The 22,135-nt window shown below is 36.4% G+C and overlaps 1 protein-coding gene across 1 annotated transcript in view; it reads right to left on the bottom strand.

Moving 5' to 3' along the window:
• Nucleotides 1-22,135, bottom strand: part of COL11A1 (collagen type XI alpha 1 chain) — a 214,953-nt gene that overhangs the window by 12,694 nt on the left and 180,124 nt on the right. Inside the window, exons 53-59 of the mRNA XM_004614663.2 lie at nt 21,991-22,044; nt 20,835-20,888; nt 10,668-10,721; nt 10,429-10,536; nt 9,153-9,206; nt 2,601-2,654; nt 1,623-1,730 (exon numbers count right to left, since the gene is read on the bottom strand). Coding sequence (XP_004614720.1) covers nt 1,623-1,730; nt 2,601-2,654; nt 9,153-9,206; nt 10,429-10,536; nt 10,668-10,721; nt 20,835-20,888; nt 21,991-22,044 — 486 coding nt within the window. The remainder of the gene's footprint in view (nt 1-1,622; nt 1,731-2,600; nt 2,655-9,152; nt 9,207-10,428; nt 10,537-10,667; nt 10,722-20,834; nt 20,889-21,990; nt 22,045-22,135) is intronic.

Genomic DNA, 22,135 nt, shown 5'->3' with positions numbered 1-22,135 from the left:
TGTTTTGGTATGATAGCACCTATTTCTTAGATTCAAAGAATATGCGAGATTGCAAAATTATGTAATAGCCTAATTTTACATTGCAAATAAAAAATATAATTTAAGCACGATTATTTGATTTTTTGTTGTGTTGCAGTTTTTAGTCTTTATGTACATGTACCGGCAGAGTCTCCTGCCCCCACACCAGGCTGTCTTCAGTGGGGCTCCTGGGAGGGGGCGGGTGGGGCTTCTGTCCCTGCCCCAGGAGAGCCCCGATAGCTGAAGACCTCTAGAACCCAGCCACAGCCATGCTCAAGGCCCCTCTCCACATGCTCGAACAAGCCTCACACATGGAGGAACCGGCAAAGGAACCCAGGTGTGTGAGACCTGGGGCTCAGATCTTCAAGCCTGCTCTGGTTGGGACTCCACCCAGATCCCCCATTTTCCAGTAGCTTGGCAGTCACAACCACAAACTGCCCCTTGCGCTGTGTAATCCCATCAACAGCCAAGATCCCGAGCCATTAAAACAAAGCTCCTGGAAGTGAGCAGCCACATTAGCAGTGTGCAACCTCTTATAGTCTAGCCCATTGTACCTAAAACAGCACACGTGTTTGGTTTTAACATCCTTGCTTGCACTATCTTATATACATTCTCTGTCTCTCTCAGAGGGCCAGGCAAGTTACCAAGAGTATCTGGCCTGTACGGCCGAGCCTGGCAAGATCCCTGTGGTGTATTCGATATGCCAAAAACATTAACAATGATGGGTCTCATTCCCCTGGTCTTGAAAGGGCCTCCAATGTGGCACCATTGGGAAGGATGAGTAAAATGATGCTTCTAAAATCTCAGGCCTTCACGTTCCGGGGAAAGGTCAACTCAGAGAAGCGATCACCAACTACATTGTAGTCGAAGGCCATGTGGGGGAAGGGAGTTGCGGGCTGAATGAGGGCTAGAGACTGAGCACAGCGGCCACTCAACACCTTTATTGCAAACCACAACAGCTAATTAGAGAGAGAAAACAGAAGGGAATGCCTTGCCACAGTGGCAGGGTGGGGTGGGGGGGAGATGGGATTGGGGAGGGTGGGAGGGACACTGGGTTTACGGGTGGTGGAGAATGGGCACTGGTGAAGGGATGGGTTCCAAACTTTGTATGAGGGAAGTATAAGCACAAAAGTGTATAAATCTGTAACTGTACCCTCACGGTGATTCTCTAATTAAAAATAAATAAATTTTAAAAAAATAATAAAATAAAAAAAAATAAAATCTCAGGCCTAGGGTGAATGGAGATGTTACTGGCGCCAGTTTGAGAAAATTGATGAACAACGGGATGACAGTGATACAGCGATGTACATATATGCATTCATGTGTACATATACCTTTGTATATATTGATATTATTGCCGCTTCATAATTATATGCATCAGGGAGTTACCAAATTTTCTGTAGTTAACTATTGGATTTTAAATGTTATGGTTTCTAACTTGTCTATTTATAGACCTTAGGGTTAATAAATTTATCTTTGAAAACATCATTGACCTAAGGAGAGTAAAGGGGTTCTACTCTGAGGCTCTGTCAATATTAAAGGAGCGGGTGCAAGGCAAGTGTGCTTGTGCAGAGGGGGCGGGAGTGTCTTTTTTGCTTACTCACCCCATCTCCCTTTGCTCCTGGAGACCCTTGAGTTCCAGGCAGACCCCTGTCGCCCTTTTCACCCTGCTCTCCTGGAGGACCAATCAAGCCAATTAAACCAGGGTGTCCCTTCAGGAGGCAGAGAAAAGAAATGTTTAGCAAGATCTAAATTATAACCACATTATTTGTAAAATTACTTATCACTGAAACAAAATATTAAAGCAAGAAACTTAAGTAGGAATTTGAAGATAACTTTTCTGAATAAAATATAACATCATGTATTTGCCCAAAGAGGCATCTTTTGCTTACATTAGCGATTCCTTTAAAAAGAGTTGAAAGTTTTATGAAGCATAATACTTCCAAAAAGTATAATCTCCAGTGTTTTATCAGTTACAGGGAGAGCACTCAACTAAAAGACCTACAATGACCATAGTAATAAGGATAGATAAATAAGTGAACATTCATCATTTTAATGTTTCCAGCCTGATATACAATGGTTTTTAACCTTAGAAAAAATTAAAATCTTTAAAAGATAGTGAGACTTAAAATTTAAAAATAAACACGCATATAAAAAGAAGGATTTGTAAAGAAATGTTTTTGTATTTGCAATTACTTACATGCAACTCAGCACACATTTAAAAAAATACAATTAAAAGATATTTGAATAACATTCTAGATTATTAAACATTTATGATTGAAGACATAAAATAGCACTTTATTACTTCATTTATCTGTGGATGATTGTTTTACTCTAATAATATGCTTTCTCTATACAGTTCATATAAGGAGACAAAAAATATAACACTGAATTCTCGTATAATTTTTACTTTTATTCTACATATTTTCGTGTCTCATCATGACAGCAAAGAATGTACAGATTTTTTCTATAGTTAGAATGACTATGTTTTTCTTTATATTTCCCTTTTAAATGATTTCAACTTTACAATTTCTTTCCTTTATTACTATCAAAATAGTAAAAATGTATTATTTTAATCTCACCTTATCACCCTTGGATCCAGGATCACCTTTGAGACCAGGCAAGCCAGGAGGGCCCTAAATAACGAGAAAGATTATAAATACATAGAGTAGGCAGGAATTTGAGAATAGTGTTAATGGTCATAGAACAAGTTTGATTTTGGTAATGTTAACATAATGACTATTATTTAGTTTTGGGGTTCTAAGCATCTGTATTTTTTTAAAAACTTTACAATTCATTATTTAACTGTAACATTGAATATAGTATAATAAATTGTATTAAATAAATATGAGCTTATAAATGAAATATGCCACATACAGTTTTTTAGTTAGGAAGACATGATAACTTTTAATTATAATAATTTTTAATAGGGGCATACAAATTATACATCCATTCAATTAAATATCTTGATATCAGAGCAAAAGGTAACAATTTGTTCACCATTTATCTTCTGCTTCCTAAATCTTTATAAACAAATTTTGTTCTGATATGCTACAAAGAAGTCAGCTTTCTCATCCCTCTCTCATAGTATAATCCATAATAGAAAAAAAAAGAAGCTATTAATATGTCTAATTGCTTGAGCTTAATGAGAAATACATTGGTCATTATTTGAAATGTTAATGCATTTTAAATCATTTCTATAAATATTATTCATGAAGGAATTAGAAGAAATGAGTATTAATTTCTCTAAGTTAATCTTCCCTTATGAAATTATGAATATATCTAAGGATGAGTTTACCAAGCCAAATCAGTTTATTATTTTTTATGAGCTGCAGATAAAAACTGGTAAGGTTATGGAATGGAAGGAATTATAATTAATTTACTAAATCTGGAAGGTACTAAAAATATTGCCTCTGCATATAAAAACGGTTTTCCAAGTATCCCATTTTCTATGTACTCTTTAGAGTATTATAAATTATACAATTCTAGGAGAATATACAACTCATAAATAATAAAATTTAAAATAAAAACAAGGATGGTACATTTTTAACTGTATTGACTACACAACCACTGTGTACATTGCACAGTTTTTACAACCATTGTAGAGTCGAGAGAATGCTGCAGGATAGGAAATACATAGCTGCAGTACCACAGTATGTTTTTTTCTTTTGGACTTTTAGTCACCTTAAATTTAGAAGTTACTCATGATTGGGTACACAATGTTTCAGCACCAATCCCTTACCAGGCCACTTCTCTCCATTGAAACTCCAGACTCCAGTTTGGCTCTCACCCACCCAGTCTGTCTCTAGACAAGACACTTTTCTTTTTTCAATGCGTTTTTATGTATACTGTGGTTTGAAGTTCTGCTACTGATGGGCTGTCATGGGTATCTTTACAACCTTTTGGCAGCCCCTCCTGGTTGAATACTTCTACTTGCCTGTAGATGTGACCCCCTCCCTGCCCCACCCATCTCAGCCCTCCCAAGTGGCATGTTTCTTGCTGAAGACCAATTCACTCATGTCCTTCATTGCCATTACCTTTGGAAAAATGTTTGCTTTGAGATGTATTTCAAAACTCCAACGGATTGAAGTTAAAAGAAACTACAGTTCTCACGCTATTACGAATGTAAACTTTTGAAATAACGTTTAACATGATTAAGGGCAACATTTTACTCTTTGAATCTGCCTAATCATGATGGATCTCACTGCCAGAGATAGCTAAAGAGTAGCAGTTTAAACAACTCTTAAGTGTAATTCATTATCCCATTCTAACGTTTTAATGTAGGCAAGCATACATTATTTGAAAAATAAAACCATCAGATATTTCGTTTGTCAGTTCATGAGAAGAATGTATGATAATACTGAGGTAAACTGATTCTGAGAGAAGTTCTGAGCAATCATTCAGTTACAGTGAAAGAAACATGTAAAACAGAAGCAAAAACTAAAACTAGATGTCAATCTTACCTTCAACATCTTAAATATAGGGACAGAAAATGATCTCAACAGGTTGAGAGCGTGCTTTGCAGGCAGGAGGCCTAGGTTTGATCTACAGTGCTGCATGAGTTTGGATGCAGTACCATGTACCTCCTGGGACTTTGCACCAGGCTGTTTTCACTTGGGGCACCCCAGAGCGGGGGGATGAGAACCCTTTCCGTCTCAAGAGACCCAGCCCCGGCAGCTGACCTCCACTACCCAACCGCCACCACTCTCCAGGTCTGGACACATTATAAGACACTTCCTACCCATTTTCCATAATTACCACACCATATTTGATGGAGTTCAGACGTATGCAACAAATCATAGAGAATAATATATATACACACATACCTTTCTGAGAGCCCGGCAAGCTACTGAGAGTATCCCACCCACACGGCAGAGCCTGGCAAGCTACCCATGGCATATTTGATATGCCAAAAACAGTAACGACAGGTCTCATTTCCCTGACCCTGAAAGAGCCTCCAATTGTTCAGAAAGGCGAGTAAGAAGAGGCTGCTAAAAATTTCAGAGCTGGGAGGAATGGAGACGTTACTGGTGCCCACTCGAGTAAATTTATGAACAACAGGATGACAGTGATGGTGACAGTGACCATGTACCCCCAAGCACTGAATCAAGAGTAGCCCCTGGGTACTATCAGGTGTGGCCTCACCAAAATTAACTTAAAAATTTTCAGTCATGTTAACTTTTACTAAACAGCAGAAGATATAATGCAGCCAGTATTTTTCTTAGCTTTCAATCATATTTCCATTCAATGTTTGTTGATTATTTAAACCATAGCTGCTCAATGAAAGGAAAAAAGCTCAGATAAATGATATAATCTCGTCGTTGTCTTTAGTTTTTGTTGTGCTCTTGCGTATAAACTCTATCTTCCCTTCTATGTGGTGATTCTAAATATATTCTGAATTAATTTCCCATGAGAAAAGTCTAACATTTATTTATTTGAGACACACTTGGCAGCGCAGGAAGTACTGCCAGCTCTGTGTTCAGGAGTTACACCCAGCAAGGCTCAGAGAACTCTGTGGGGCTTGTCATTTTACTTGGACCTCCTGCCTGCAAAGCAGGAATTTAGCTTGTTCAGCTATTTCTTTTAGGCTCAAAATTGTCTACCTTTCAAAGAGAAAAATATAGACTATATCATAACATATCTGAACCCTAGCGCAAGTGTACATTGTATAAATATCCAAAAATATTGGTTTTGAGAAGTTTATACTTTTTTTTTCTTTACTACTCTAGTTGGACTGGAGTGATAGCACAGCAGGTAGCGCATTTGCCTTGCACGTGGCCCACCGGGGTTCAATTTCTCTGACCCTCTCGGAGAGCTCGGCAAGCTACTGAGAGTATCCCGCCTGCACAGCAGAGCCTGTTGAGCTCTCCGTGGCATATTTGATATGCCCAAAACAGTAATAACAAGTCTCACAATGGAGACGTTACTGGTGCCCACTTGAGCAATTCGATGAGCAATGGGACGACAGTGGACAGGGCTATAGTGCTACTACTCTAGTTAATTTTCACGTTAGTGCTCATAGACAATTGTTAAATAACTATCCAAATTTGTAGCTGACACTTCATTAGAAAGGATTCAATTGTCCACGAGTAGCTACGAATCTGGAATTATGAAAACAGAGAAAGTTACTGAATAGGAAAAAAGTATATTTGAAAACCAAGGGAATAGAAGAATTTCACAAGCTTTTTTCTTTTCTTCTTTTTTTTTAATAGTAGAAGTTACAGGCAGCTGATAAAAGTAGAAAGAAAAGAGACCCAAGAGTCAGCTGCAGGACTTAAGTGATAAGCTGAAAATATTGTGTGACATACCTAAATGATCAGGACAAAATTATAGAAAATAGAAGAACTTCACATGGATTAATTTTAGAGATGAATTCAAGCTTGTAGGATTTATCAAACATCTATTATTTTCATCTCCCACATTTTACTCACATTTAAGTCTCCTCTCTACTTTATAATTTTACCTTACTCCTAACTAGGGAAGGATCTGACAGATCATATCCTCTAAACATATCTAATATTTCCCGTGTAATTCTTTTTCAGTTCTTATCATTCTAGATTATATCTGCTGTTGTAAGCTAAATTGTTTTCTGATATTTTCCATTTTTTTAAATAATAAAAAACTTGGAAATTAGTTTATTGTTAACGCACATGCATGAATTAGGTCAAAGTAAATTTTTCACTAGAAATTAACTTAATTTTCAAAAATTTATCATTGTTTTATATTTAATAACTATTTGTTGCTATTATTGAAAACCAGTGGCCTAAGTGCTTTATAATTGACTCATTCAATTAACATAAGAACCCCCGGGGTGGAACATATGATTGCCCCCATTTAATTCACTTAAACTTCACAACATCCCACGAGTTGCATACTATTAATAATCTCATTTCACTGATGAGGATACTTAAGATAAAACATAAATTAGGCAACTTTTCCAAAGTCACTTAGCAAGTCAGTAAGCAGAAGTTCTGGTTTTTAGAAGATGGTTGGCTTGTGAGTTAATGATTCTAACCAGATATCCTTAACCTTCTCACTCTGTTCAAAAATTGCTCAAAAAAAATTAATGGAAAAGCATATAAAGCGATATAAGAGGCATTCAAAAAATGACTTCTCGGCCCACCATCACCTCATAAGGATCAAGGAGCATGTTAATACAGATACCATAATCAAAATACGTGAGGTTACATAAAATATATATTTACATTGTAAAAACTAAAATAAAATAAAGAGCTGAAAAAAAAAATGATGGCTAAACTAGTCCTTTCTGAAGTTCTCATTTCACTTTGTTTAAAAGGGTTTGACTCCATAAGCCTCTCACTCTGTAAGTTCTTATTCCCTAAGGAGTCACAAACAGAAGGTCTTATAAGCTAAAACAAGGCTTTAGCTGTCTGATGGTTCTATTTTTAATAGTAGCTGAAGGAAATATTCAGCATGATGTTGTTTTTGTTTCTTTTTTTTTTAAATTTCATCTGGAGAAAGGTCAGAACACTTACTGAAAAATCTGAAATACCAAGGAAAAATATCTTTAGGAAATTTTAGAGTGACATTAAGGCAAATTTTTTTTTTTTCCAGACTCTCATTCTGTACAGTTAGGAGTTTAAAAAATATAAGGATATCCTGCTTTTACCAGGTCCCTGCTCCTATGCAAATGAAACACAATACAGATGTAATCATCTACTTGAAATGTGACTTTTATTTAGTTACCATAAGAAATGATTTATAAAATTAGGTAGCATGTTACATGAATTCTGGAAAGCTGTGACTTTATATAGTCATTTGGTCTTTAGAGTGTTAAAAGAAAATGCAGCACAGGTTGAGTAGAACACAGCTAATTGCATCACGTCAGAAGTAAAAAAGGAACAATACAGAATATTTAAATATTGGTGACCTTATCCTAAAATAAATACTCAAAAGTCCTCCTGAGTAATTTAGATGTGGATACAAGTTTGGAAACCTTTTTGAAAACATGTGCATCTGAGAGCTAATTAACATTTTCATGATAGGGAGGGTTATTTTTTGGTTGTTGTTAACATTTCAATTACAATATTTATTTAACAACAATACTATCAAGTATCCTATTTGTTGTTTTTATGCATGAAATAATTTGGGGGGAAATAAAGTCCAAATTTCTCTATTATAAAACCAAATTTGTTTATAAAGCAAACACATCCCCAGTAAGCAATAATTTTCATGTTTTGGGGCTATATTTGGTGCTTCTCAGGGATTGTTCCTGGCTTTGTGCTCAAGTATCAGTCCTGAAGAGGCTTGCTCTATCCGATGCACTCTCTTGCCATCTCAACTCTGCTCCTATAGTAATCTCCATCGATGACTGACCTGCTGCTCAAGAGTGATATTGCTTTTCTCAAACACAGTTTTCAGGTAGATCAGCCTTCCTTATTGTAATGTAATACATTGAGTAATCAGGGTTAGTATTTTATCTTTCAGTTTGTATGACTAAATAAGAGAACAATTTTTTTTTTTGGTAATAGAGTCATGTTAATTTTATTCTTTTAAGCAAAAAGTCAGGATACTATATGTAATTTCACGCATTTGGGGGAAAAGTACTGTTTGGAGAATGTGTAAACCATTACTGGCATTTTATTCAGAGTGAAAAATAGTTTAGCTTTTTTTTTTTCTTTTTGGATCACACCCGGCGATGCACAGGGGTTACTCCTGGCTCTGCACTCAGGAATTACTCCTGGCGGTGCTCAGGGGACCATATGGGATGCTGGGAATTGAACCCGGGTCGGCCGAGTGCAAGGCAAACACCCTACCCGCTGTGCTATTGCTCCAGCCCCAAAATAGTTTAGCTTTTAATTAAAGGTATTTTACAAGACTTTATATTCTACTTTTTAAAACCAGAGGACACAGGAAACATCTTCAGATCCAAGACAATATTTTGGAAACAATTTGCCTTTTTCTAATTAAACACATTTCCTTAACTACTTAACTACTTAACTACTAGTATGATTTATAAGAAAAATACAGATATTCTAGGTCTACGTTTTAAACAGTATAGCTTTATGTTACTGGTGCCTGCTCGAGCAAAATGATGAGCAATGGGATGACAGTGATACAGTGATAGCTTTAGGGATACTTCCATTCTAAATGACAGAAGAGATGACACTCACCATGGGCCCAGGTGGTCCGTCTTGGCCAGCAGCTCCAGGGAGACCTTGCTCCCCCTATGCAAAACAAACACGCTTTTATTATTGCAAATCATACCTAAACTGTTAAAATTATATGTTAGGCAATAGGGTTGGAATAGTGCTGACGTTCCCAGTATTGACATGCAATGTTATTGTATACCACTTCTGCCAATGTCCATGATTCTCCATCCATGTCTTTATGTCACCTCTGGTCCAATATTTCTCTGCCCTACCCCCACTGTTTGTTGGTTGACAATTATGATTTTTGTGCATCCTGTTACATAATCTTACTACGAAATTGCCCCAATTGCTCCACTTATGACCCTGTGTTTATTTCTGGTTCACCTAATGGGGAATCCTCTCCTCTCAATCCCTAATCTGGTCTTCCAGGTCTGAATATTTTTTCAGTTTTAAAAACACAAAAAAGGGGCTGGAGTGATAGCATAGCGGGTAAGGCGTTTGCCTTGCATGCGGCCGACCCGGGTTCAAATCCCAGCATCCCATATGGTCCCCTGAGCACTGCCAGGAGTAATTCCTGAGTGCAGAGCCAGGAGTAACCCCTGTGCATCGCCAGGTGTGACCCAAAAACTAAAAAAAAAAAACACAAAAAAGAAGAAACTAAAAAGCACTTAATGAATTTCACAAGAAGACCAAGAAGACCTGTAAATACTTTAAGTGAAGATTCGAATCTTTCTGCTGTACACGAATATGTCAATTTATACGCATATGTGTCTATATCCGTATTCATAGATACATGTAGAACAATTTGACATCTATAATAGGCTCAGGTATAGGCTTCTATTTGCCAGTGTATGACAGAATATAACCAAAAATCTTATTAAATAACTACCATGCATATTAGGAATATATGCTTTTAGCCATTTCTCAAGTTTGTAGACATTCTGTAATATAGTTACACAATAATTTATGAACTAAGCTATATGACAATATAGGTGTTTGTTCTATGAATACATATATTGTATGAATACATATGCATAGTGCTGGACTGGATCAATAGCACAGCGGGTCAGGCATTTGCCTTGCACACAGCTGACCCAGGTTCAATTCCTCCATCCCTCTCGGAGAGCCTGGCAAGCTACCCATGGCATATTTAATATGCCGAAAACAGTAACAACAAGTCTCACAATGGAGATGTTACTGGTGAACAACAATATGGATGAACAACAGGATGACAGTGCTAGAGATAGTGCTACATAGCGCTACTTTCAGATCAGGGCCTTTGGGCACAGACTCTTACCACAGGACCAGGGATGCCCCGAAGTCCTTCGGGACCCGGCTTCCCTGCGGGCCCCTGAGGACCAACGGGGCCAGTTTTTCCAACAGGACCTTCAGCACCTGCTTCACCCTGTAGAACGCAAAATATGTGAACATGTGCATCAGAAATATAGATACTTTACTTAAAAACTGAAATACATGTTCTTCAATATGTGCATCAACTGGGAAAACAGAATTACTCTAAAATAAAAAGTATTTTACCTTAGCGCCCTTTTCGCCTTGTCTTCCCTCTGAACCTGTAGCTCCAGGCGGACCCTATAAATATAAAATTCCATTAAAATATGTATTGTGCATAAATGCAATGCCAGCGAAACCTATTTTAAACATCTCAATTTATCACAGATTCTAAGAAGCTGTCGTATTATATAGTTTGGTGTAAAACACAATGAGATAAAAATTTTATGAACAAATTTTCAGTTCCGTTATATAAAAAGGAAACGGGTGAAGCATAGATGATCTGAGTAGACCTGATGTAATGGAAATATCGTATTATAATACAAAGTAAATGATAAACACACATTTTTGTTTCTGTTTGTCAGAGGCCACACCAATGTGTGTTCTATGCTTATTCCAGGCTCTGTGCACAGGGATCACTGCTGGTGATCTTTAAGGACCCATACACAATACTGGGCATCAAACCTGGTTTGGTCACATGCAAGGCAAAGCTTTAACTTCTGCACTATTTCTCCAGGTAGGATATTTTTAATTTTAATTTTAATTTTTTTGCATTTTTGGGTCACACCCGGCGATGCACAGGGGTTACTCCTGACTCTGCACTCAGGAATTACTTCTGGCGGTGCTCAGGGGACCATATGGGATGCTGGGAATCGAACCCAGGTCAGCTGCATGCAAGGCAAACACCCTACCCACTGTGCTATCACTCCAGCTCCAGACAGGATTTTTAAAGAAATGTTGTTCATTCACTAACCTGCGTTAAACAGCTATATTTTATTATGAAGCATCAATAGGAAGTGATTGAGTATATTAAATTTTATTGGAATCTTTACATGTGTTTTAATAGTGTCTCTTAATGTTAGATGTCAATTCATTCTTATAAGATTATAATTGAGTCAGAGCATAGTATTTAAATGACCAATTGTCAACAAGCAATTATTTTCATTTTCTGGGGCCATATAATTCACATACGTTGCATAAGAAAGTTATAACGTTTAAAAACATTTAAAATAATTTTTAATAAAATCACTCTGTATTGCTCTAGTATTAGCATAAAATTAAATTCATGTTCAAGAAGCTTAAGAAAATACTCTGAGGTTTGTATTACACTTATATAACTGATGAAAAAATATGCTAATTATAGTTCACCCTAGGACAAGGGTCGGTGTGGTAGGGATCAAGACACTAATTGATTGACATGCTTTCTTCCTATTAAAAAACTACATATATCTTAGACCCAGTTCTCCAGTATAGACAAACTGCCATTCCTCGGGTGGAATCAACTAACATTTTCAATGTGTTGAAACTGTGAATTTGGAAACTCAGATAGAAAAAATAAATGCACTTGGGAAGTGAACTTGCTTAATTCAAACCCAGGTTGTTTAAAGGACAGGGGTATGTGAGAATATATGCATATTCACTTATACACACAGACACAAAATCTCCTTTGTATAAGGGGTTTACCTTTTTCATTGTTTTAGCTCTATTCTTTATAACAATTTTTTTTTTTTTGCTTTTTGGGTCACACCCAGCGATGCTCAGGGGTTACTCCTGGCTTTGCACTCAGGAATTACTCCTGGCAGTGCTTGGAGGACCATATGGGATGCTGGGGATCGAACCCGGGTTGGCCGCATGCAAGGCAAACGCCTTACCGCTGTGCTATCACTCCGGCCCCTATAACAATTTTTTATAGTTCTGAGCATGTTCAGTAAAAATTCCTTTGACAGAAATAAAAAAGTCATGACAAATGTGTGGGCCTTCTCTACCCAGATCCCCCATTTTCCAGTAGCTTGACAGTCACACCCACAAACTGCCCCCGTTACCATGTAATCCCACCAAACGCCAACATCCAGAGACTATAAGACCAAGCTCCTGGAAGAGTGTGGCAGAGAATCTCTTGCCTCCCAAGCCTGGCTGTCTTCACTGGGGCCCCTCGTAAGGGACAGGCTTACACCAAGACTATAAGACTGTGCAAAGCGGCTGTGAGACATCTAATAGCTTAGTTCTCCCTCTTGGAGAATTTGACAAGCTACCAAGAGTCTATTGCCCGCACGGGAGAGCCTTGCAAGCTCCCCATGGCATATTCATATCCCCAATACAGTAAAAGATATACACATACCTCTCGAAGAGCCTGGCAAGCTACCGAGAGTATCCCGCCCATATGGCAGAGTCTGGCAAGCTACCCGTGGCGTATTCAATGTGCCAAAAACAGTAACGATAGGTCTCATTCCCCTGACCCTGAAAGAGCCTCCAATCATTGGGAAAGACGAGTAAGGAGAGGCTGTTAAAATCTCAGGGCTGAGTGTAATAGAGATGTTACTGGTGCCCACTTGAGTAAATTGATGAACAACAGGATGACAGTAATACAGTGGCATATGTATAGGTTTCTTTTCAAAATATCCAGTACAGCAGCATCAAATATGAGCATGCAAATGTAGTGCTTAGTAATGTAAAATCTCTGAATTTAAATCTTGGCTGTCACTGTGTGATCTTTGGCATATGTTTCAACCTATTAGTACTTCCATTTAAATCTCTGCCAAAATGTAGGAGTAACAGAAGCTACATCCCAGTATCCTTGTGAGAATTCAATTAGTTGATAAAAGTAAATGGTTTGTTGCAATGCCAGACTGCAAATGCCAAATTGTTATACTGTATAACAATTTGGCATTTGATATTTCTATCTCATTAAAATTATTAGATGGCATTATTCTTCATTGCAGTATATGTTTTATATGTACTCCATTGCATCTACACCTTTTATCAACCTAAGGCAAAGTAAAGCAAAATAGTATTTAAAAAGACATTTGTATATTTATTTATTTTTTTAATAACATCTATGCTTCTCAGAGGTTCCTCCTGGCTTGGTCACTTCTGGAGGTGTTTGGTTTAGCTTGTGGTGCCAGAATCTAAACAGGGATTTTTGCATAAAATTTAAGTACTTATCAGCTTAATCCAGAAGAACATGAACATCTCTTCAATCTCAGAAAATGCTTTTTTGACTATATCAACAGTGACTTTTCCATTTATGCTATTAATAAACACAGAAAATACAGCTTTCATGTTCTCAATCCTGCTTTAACTAGAAACTTGAAATTGATGAAAATATATTGCATATTATGGTCCTGTAATACAAAGTCAGAACTGGAAACTGATATTCTGATTTGCTTCTTATCTTTACATAGACATTGTAAAAAATAAAATATGGAAATTCTAAATCTTATAAGCAACTGATATAGAAAAAGATGATTTATTTTATATGATCTTCAATATTCTAGGTAGAACATGTATGTGCTAGAAATGACACAGAATCATGAAGTCAGCATGATCAGGAAACTAACTTGGTCAGACAGGAGGGCTTTTTCATATGTAGGATATAAAGAAACATAGTAAAGGAATAAGAAATGCCTGAAAGAAATAAAAGTGAAGAGCAGGAGAAAGGTCCTGAGCTGGAAGATGACCATGGGTGGGGCGGGGGTAGGTCAGAGAGAGACCACTAGGACAAGGATAAGGAAAATCACACTTTGCCAGGATTAGGTACTGAAAGGAAGTCAAGTGACATGCATGATGCCCTATCTGGAAACTGAAAACGGAAAAAAGAAAAAGAAAATAGTGCCTTTAGTACCTTCTATAGGAGGGAGGCCAAGGGTGGAGCTGGAGGAAAACTGGAGACAATAATGGCAGGAAAAGGACCCTGGTGAAGGGATTGGTGTTGGAACACTGCATGCCTGACACTCAATTACGAATAATTTTATAACATTGTAATTTATGGTGATTCTTACGGTATAAAGAGAGCTTTTGCCCACAGAATGATATGCTAGGCAAAGAGAAAGAGAAATTAGGTAGCTACAGAAGGGCTATAAATGTATTTTATCATAATGCTATTTCCTATGGACTGGAGGGATAGCATAGCGGGTAGGGTGTTTGCCTTGCACGTGGCTGACCCAGGTTCGATTCCTCCATCCCTCGGAGATCCCGGCAAGCTACTGAGAGTATCCCACCGACATGGCAGAGCCTGGCAAGCTCCCTGAGGCATATTCGATATGCCAGAAACAGTAACCACAAGTCTCACAATGGAGACGTTACTGGTGCCCACTCGAGCAAATCAATGAACAATGGGACAACAGTGCTACTATTTCCTATTTTGACACTGTTTGGGGCCACACCTGCCAGCACCAGAGGTTATACAGGGCTCTATGCATGTGTTGTTCCTGGCATTGTTCTGGGACCATGCATGAGCAGGTCCAAATGCAAAACAGCCCTCATTCAAAGCATTTGCTCTAGCCCTTTGAGCCATTTTCCTGGCCATGGATTCCTTGACTTTTAATTTTTCTTAAATAAGATTTAAGATTCAATTTGTCACTGTTATCTCATTGTTCATCAATTTGCTCGAGCGGGCACCAGTAATGTCTCCATTTTTTGACTTATTACTGTTTTTGTCATATTGAATATGCCATGGGTAGCTTGCCAGCCTCTGCCGTGCGGGCGGGATACTCTCGGTAGCTTGCCAGGCTCTCCGAGAGGGGTGGAGGAATCGAACCCAGGTCGGCCATGTGCAAGGCCAACGCCCTACCTGCTGTGCTATCGCTCCAGTCCAACAAAAAAATAAAGGGGAGATTTATAGGCATGTATGGACTACCTTGTAGACCTCCAGCAGGGAGAGCTACAATGCTGGAGACTGCTCCCAGCTTATTGCTGGGCCTAGGGTGGGAGTGTGCAGGACTTGGATACTGGGAATGAACTTGGGGCTCCAGCACGCAAAGCATGTGTTCCAGCGGTCTCCCCTCCTCCTGTCCTTTACCATGTCAAAACGTCGACTCTCACTTTTCTATTTTTTTTCCATACAAGTTCAGACATAGAAAAAAAAACACCTTAATTATCTCTTTGAAATTGCATTTATTTTCTCCCAGACTTTTTATTTTTTTTTACTTCTATTTCTGTTATGAATCATACTCAAAACCATTAGCTGAGACTGAGGTGGAGGTTAGGGACAGCAGCTCAGTGTCATTAATTGGTGAGAATAAGATGAGGTAGAAAGATGAGTTTCTATTTCAGATGTGATATCAATATTCTGATGGTGAATATACAAGTTTATTTCATATTGTCTTTTTAAACCACTTTTAAAATGAGTATCAAGCACTTCATAAATTCTGAGAGTTCTATGAATTCATTTCTGAGAGTCAATTAAGACATTATTCACAGTTATTTTATCAATATCATCACTGTAACTTCACATATAATTAACCATTCACTGTGCCTCAATCCAAGGTTATGAAATTTATGTGTTATATAGTCTTTTGAAGTAGCAACAATATGTTAATAATGACATATGCATTAAAATGCATCCTTTAAGTTTGATGTGATTAAGCAACAGGACTTTTGTATTGAAGCTTTAAATATTCCATAGCACAAAACATTAAATTACTTTGATGTCTAAAATGTTAAAGTGAATAAACAACATTAATGAATAACATTTAAGGAACAAAAATTATGGAATCCAGCTGAACAAAGGGCTTTTCCTTTCTCTTTGAAAGTTTCCCTTAAATTAGTGACATATAGGGTCCTAACTTCATTTGCATAGTTTTACATACAGGATCTTCATCTTGGTTTTTAAAAAGGCAATTCATCAGCTGTCTAAAAAATGTAAGGAAAATAATGTTTTCGCTTCAAAGGAGAAATGAAAATTCAAGTTTAAAGAGCCTAGAGAATTTTTAGTGCAAATAAACTACAAAAGAGTCCCACAAATGAGTCAAGTCAAGGACTGCTGCATTCCAAAAGGATTTCTTGACTCTGATATTTCTCATGTTTCTGCATAAAAGAATGAGGACTTAATCTAGCTAACTACACTTGCACTTTCATATAATCAAACCATAGGAATGATCTGATTGGAAAATACTCATAAAGCATGATACTGATAAAATTTTAACAAAAGTTTTCTGTTCCATAATGGCATCCCTTCATATACATATGTGGTATGCCTCTATACCGTATTTTTACTATATATTACTAAAATGTCTTGATTTTACATTATACAATATCAACTGGACTGCTTATAATTCTCTTTAATTTATATGGCTTTTTGTTATGATTTAAATTGTTTCAGCTCTAGAATTATTTTCAATACATGGGATAGAACAGTTTTTGCCTTCAAATCCTTTAATAATTACCTGCACATTAAAATTTCATGGCTTATTGGTACTAACTTTATAATCTTCTCATGCCTTCAGAAGATATTACAAACATATGGCAGAATATATGTATGCTGCAAATAACAACTTAATTTTCCCACTTGTTCAATAGTTGTTAGAAAGGTGTTTTCTCAGCATCACTGTCATGTTCAAAATTCTAATCAATATTCTATTTGGAAGATTTGTTATCATTTATTTGTAAGATTCACTCATGGATAAAGAAACTGTATGTTTGAATACATTTCTAATCATTACTACTTCTGCTACAAGATATTGCAGAAAAATTATTACAGATTACCTATGGTCCCCTCCATGCGAAGAAACTAAATATAGTGGTGGTACTAATTTCTACAAAATATAAACAATGTTTACAGAATACTATACCTGCTAATTGGATTAAAGGAAATTAAGAACATAAGGAAGTAATGCATTTGATGGAAATGTGTAGAAATTATATATTTAATGCACAGATATGTTTGTACTGTTTCCACAGAGGCTACTGCATCAGGCACATTGCTGTCTATTGTCGGAACTCAAAGGCTGCTGAAGAGAGAGTTTTTCCATCAGTTTCAGCTCATAAAAATCACCTACGCCTGTAGGCTGAGGTACTTTCTCTTTACCCACTGTGTAAATAGATTGACCTTACATGTGGATTATATTTATCTGCCCAAGTATTTCCTTCCTACTTATTGTACCATTAAACCATACCATTTTAACTCAATACAGTTCGAAGTCACTGCTATTTAAAAGAAAATTAATTTTATTAAAACATGAGAGGTCATTAGGAATTTAAATGCTCCATTCCTTGGGAATAGTTATCATGAATATCATATATATTTCAATAATATATATTGCACACTTTTATACAAATATGCGCCGTGGAATAAGGAACACGGTATGTATCAATTTTAATAAAATCACAGTTGCTCTGTTCTGAAAATGTACTATGTTCTACAAACTTTTGTGGGGTCTAGGGGCGTTTCTCCCAGGCAGATGGTGAAGAGATGGGGTCCACTGCTGTCAATGACACTTCAGCTGAGTACTGTAATCTACCCAGTGGTACTAAAGTGACTGCACATGGCCAGGAGCTGAACCCAGGGACACTCTATTCTAGTCTTTGCTCTGGAACTTTAAGCTACCAGCCCTATCTTGTATAATTTTGTAAGTATACACAGTTGACTATGAAAATCTATGGAAAAAGTAAAATTTAACAATAGACAAAATCAAGCTTCTTTTCAAATTACAATTAATTTAATTTTAATATTTTCAATTAGAAAGTAGAAATGTCTGGGGTCTCAGAGGAGAGTTCAGTTAGGCTAGAAAGATCACCCTGCATGCAGTTATCTTGGGTTCCATCACCCTGAGCATCACCATGCGTGATCCCTGAGCTCAGAGTGAGAAGTAAAACCTGAGCATACTGAGGTGTGGCCTCAAAATCCCCCAAAAGAAAAAAAAGAAATTTCTTATTTTTCTCTTCTATGGTATATTTCACCCACTACTTATTTTATTTCTATATAATGTCACTATTTGAAACTTATTTTACCACCTTAATAAGAGCAGCCACTAATTTGAATTCCTATTAAATCTGGACATTGATCTTGCTGCTTTAAATTTTGATTTTATTAATTTAATTTAGTTCTCAATTCTGGTACTAAAGTTATTTGTCACCTATCCATCTTACAAATAAGAAAGCTGACTCACAAATGAATTAATTTATATTCATGTCATATTTCTATGAAACAAAACAAACATTTGAAATCAGGTCTGCTTCTTTTAACACAATAGCATATGAGATTTCTTTATGCTGATATTAAATTATTAAAGGTAAGTTTATATTGTTTGAGATCTAAATAATGTATACTTTTCTTAATTTCTTTCTTTCCTTTTTTTTTTTAAAGCAATTACTAGTTTTCTTAGGTTAAGCTGAAGCTGTTCACTATATCAACTGATGGTTCACCATAATTTAAAAGAGTGCAAGCGATTATTGCTGGTGTTAAATAAGAAAAAATTATAGATTAATAGCAAAATTATCTGGAATAATCTTCTACACCATTAAAACATTTCACCCTAGTGTAGAAAGAATATTTTGTAGAACAGATATGATAACTAAGCCTGCCCATTAATACACACCTTATGTAGGACACAATTTAACAAACAGTGCTAAATAGCTTTCCGGTTAAATTTAATGATACAGTGTTCTTCTAAAAGATGAAAATCTAGATAATGATGCTCAGTCAGGCTGACCTAAGGTGATTTTTCTGCTCTATCAAAATGGATGTAAATAGCTTTGTAAGCAATGCAAAGTCATCACCGTTCTCTCTCCATCAATAATTCATAGATACAAAATTTTCTAATTTTGTTTCCAAAGTGACTAGAATGGATTAAAAAAGCTTAGCGTGTATGTTTAAATCACTACTTAAAATCAGAAAATAAAACATCATCAAATTTTGATGAGATTGTTTTGTAATCATTAGAAAGCAGAAATCTATTAAATAACTTAAAAAAATACTAAAGGAAAATATGAACAGGAAATGAGGTAGTTAAATATTATACCAGTCTCAACATATGCCTACATATCATTTGCAACTATAGCAACCCCAGAAAAATAACTTTTAATCTGTCACTGTCACTCCGTTGCTCATCAATTTGTTCGAGCGGGCACCAGTAACATCTCTAATTGAGAGACTTATTGTTACTGTTTTTGGCATATCCAATACGCACAGGTAGCTTGCCAGGCTCTGCCGTGCGGGCTCGATACTCTTGCCGGGCTCTCTGAGAGGGGTGGGTTGGCCGCGTGAAAGGCGAACGCCCAACCGCTGTGCTATCGCTCCAGCCCAACTTCTAATCTAAAATTTTTAATTTACTAACTTCTATATAACATATTTTTAATATATTGCCTTAATTTTAATTCTTTTTACCAACTATGTTTGAATGTGAAACCACTTTTTATATCTTTTGACATGTTACATAAATAAATAAAGTTCACTAGAAAATGCCCCTCAGTTTGACTTTATATACTTATTTTTTGTCTTAAAACGATGTGTGACCAACAACAATAGTGAGTTTTGTGCTGAAATATGGAATGTAATCAAGGTAAAGAGAAGAGTGAAATTTATCAGTTACCCAGGTGGGAGTGGGGGGTGGGGGTGGGAGGCATACTGGGGTTTTTGGTGGTGGAATATGGGCACTGGTGAAGGGACGGGTGTTTGAACATTGTATAACTGAGACATAAGCCTGAGAACTTTGTAACTTTTCACATGGTGATTCAATAAAATAAAAAAAAATAAAAAAAAAAACGATGTGTGAGACATAGCTTTGACTCCAGCTGTTTGAAATATATTTTTTCAATGCCATATATGTTTTAGTTCATGAAGATGTCTCATCACATTTCTCTTTTGTGAAATGAGAATTTACACATGTCTCTTTGGAAAGGTCTAAAAGTTATTATATAGGTATGTCCCTAGATGATATGTTAAAGGGTTACAGCCCTAGATTACAACATAGTAAAATATCTTCACATTAAATTTACTAGGCAACACATGATGATTTTTTCTAACCTAATAATAGTAATTAGCTCACAATTATTATGTATTGTCCTACTGCTTCTTGGAAGATACCTTCTCCATTATTTAGTCACATCTATGATTTTTTAATACCTGTTTCTTAATTCCGCACATACCTTATGGGCTTTTGAAGCATTTCTGTCAAGTATGTAGTTTTGACTAGCTGGCCTTTTAGATCCTTGTTACCTCAGGAGCTTAATCCAGAGAACCACTAGAGTCATATGTAACAGCCATTTACACAGAGGGAGTAACAACACAGAAAAGTGGCAAACTCCATTTAATTGTGATACAGAGTTAAAAGTGGTTCAGTGTTTTGCAAGTAACCCTATTTCTAGGATCTCTATTTTTCAGCATCATGGTAATCTACTGCCTATATACTATATAGGTCATACAGTTTTACCTACATGGTAAATAATTATGTTCAAATAAAAAAAGCAAAAACTTACTCTTTTCCCAGGGGGACCCGGTGGACCAGCCTCACCAGAGGGGCCAGGAGGACCCTACAAAATGAAGCAATTAAATTAAGAAATTGAATATTAATACAGTGCCCACAGCACCTTTCAAATTCTTCACTAAACTAAACCTTGATTTTGATTTTCTTACATTGATGTTCCTTAGAAATTATCACTCCTATTCCAAATATCTAAATTTCCTCTACATATCTATTCCCAGAGCTGGTAGATTCACAGAAAATTTCTTCTTTGTTGAAAGAAGGATCAAATTCCTTTTCTGTAAAACTGTTCTTTTTAAAGTGCTGATTTATCTCTAGTAAATATCTAATGGACAACCTACTTAACAAAATTATGTGGTTGATTATTCTATGAATATCATATATATTTATTAACCCAAAAATATTGCCCATAAAGTTCTTGATCAACACTCGTATTTTTATGCCAAGAAATGAGCAACATTCTGGAGTACTATTTGCAAATCTTACATACACAGAATAAGCTTATATGCAGGTAAATACCCAGTTGGGGTAGCTACTGCTGGAAGTTTGATTCCTGCTTAACTAAGTGTCCTTCATTACTTTCCCCGAAATAATCACATGTATCAGTACTATCCTAACTCTTCCAAAGTTCATTTAAAAATTTAAAACACTGTCTCTGTCATGCTGTGTTAATTTTGGTTAGCATTTGAAGCAATTCATGTTAGTGATAAGCTAAAAGTACTATTTGAGTTTTAACTTTTGGTCGCCTCTTATCAAGTATGTGAGACTGACTTATCTGGATGTACATTGCATGTCTTTGGTTTGTTAATGCCCAACTCTCTAAAAAGTTTTGTTAGAGGGAACACATTATGCCTTATATTTTCTTGACTGACATTTGACAAGTTCCAACTGTTGATTCATAAAATATTGTCACTATGAACACTCGTCAGTCCTAGATTTTAAAAGTAACTTTATTTAACACAAATGGATGAGCCACCAAACTGAAAATAATGTGGTCAAATTATTAGTATACTATGACTCTATATGCTACTGTGAATATCTTGCTTATTTCTTAAATCACAACAGGAAATACTCCATGATTTTGGACTATAATTCAAATATTATTGGTACTCTTGTTTTAGAATTAAAATACAAACAGTGCTCTTACTAACCGGCTGCCCAGGGTCTCCATCTTCTCCTTTATCACCACCAACACCATCTTGACCCTACGATAATCAATAGAAAAATGAACCCAGGCATTTTTATGATCTCCCTTTATACGTCAAGATCAGTGAATGTATTGCCATGAAAAAAATC

Source organism: Sorex araneus, chromosome 8, assembly GCF_027595985.1.
Source record: "Sorex araneus isolate mSorAra2 chromosome 8, mSorAra2.pri, whole genome shotgun sequence".
In the NCBI taxonomy this organism is placed as follows: Eukaryota; Metazoa; Chordata; class Mammalia; order Eulipotyphla; family Soricidae; genus Sorex; species Sorex araneus.
The sequence above is the reverse complement of the archived record's forward strand: the minus strand, read 5'-3'. Positions and strand labels throughout refer to the sequence as shown.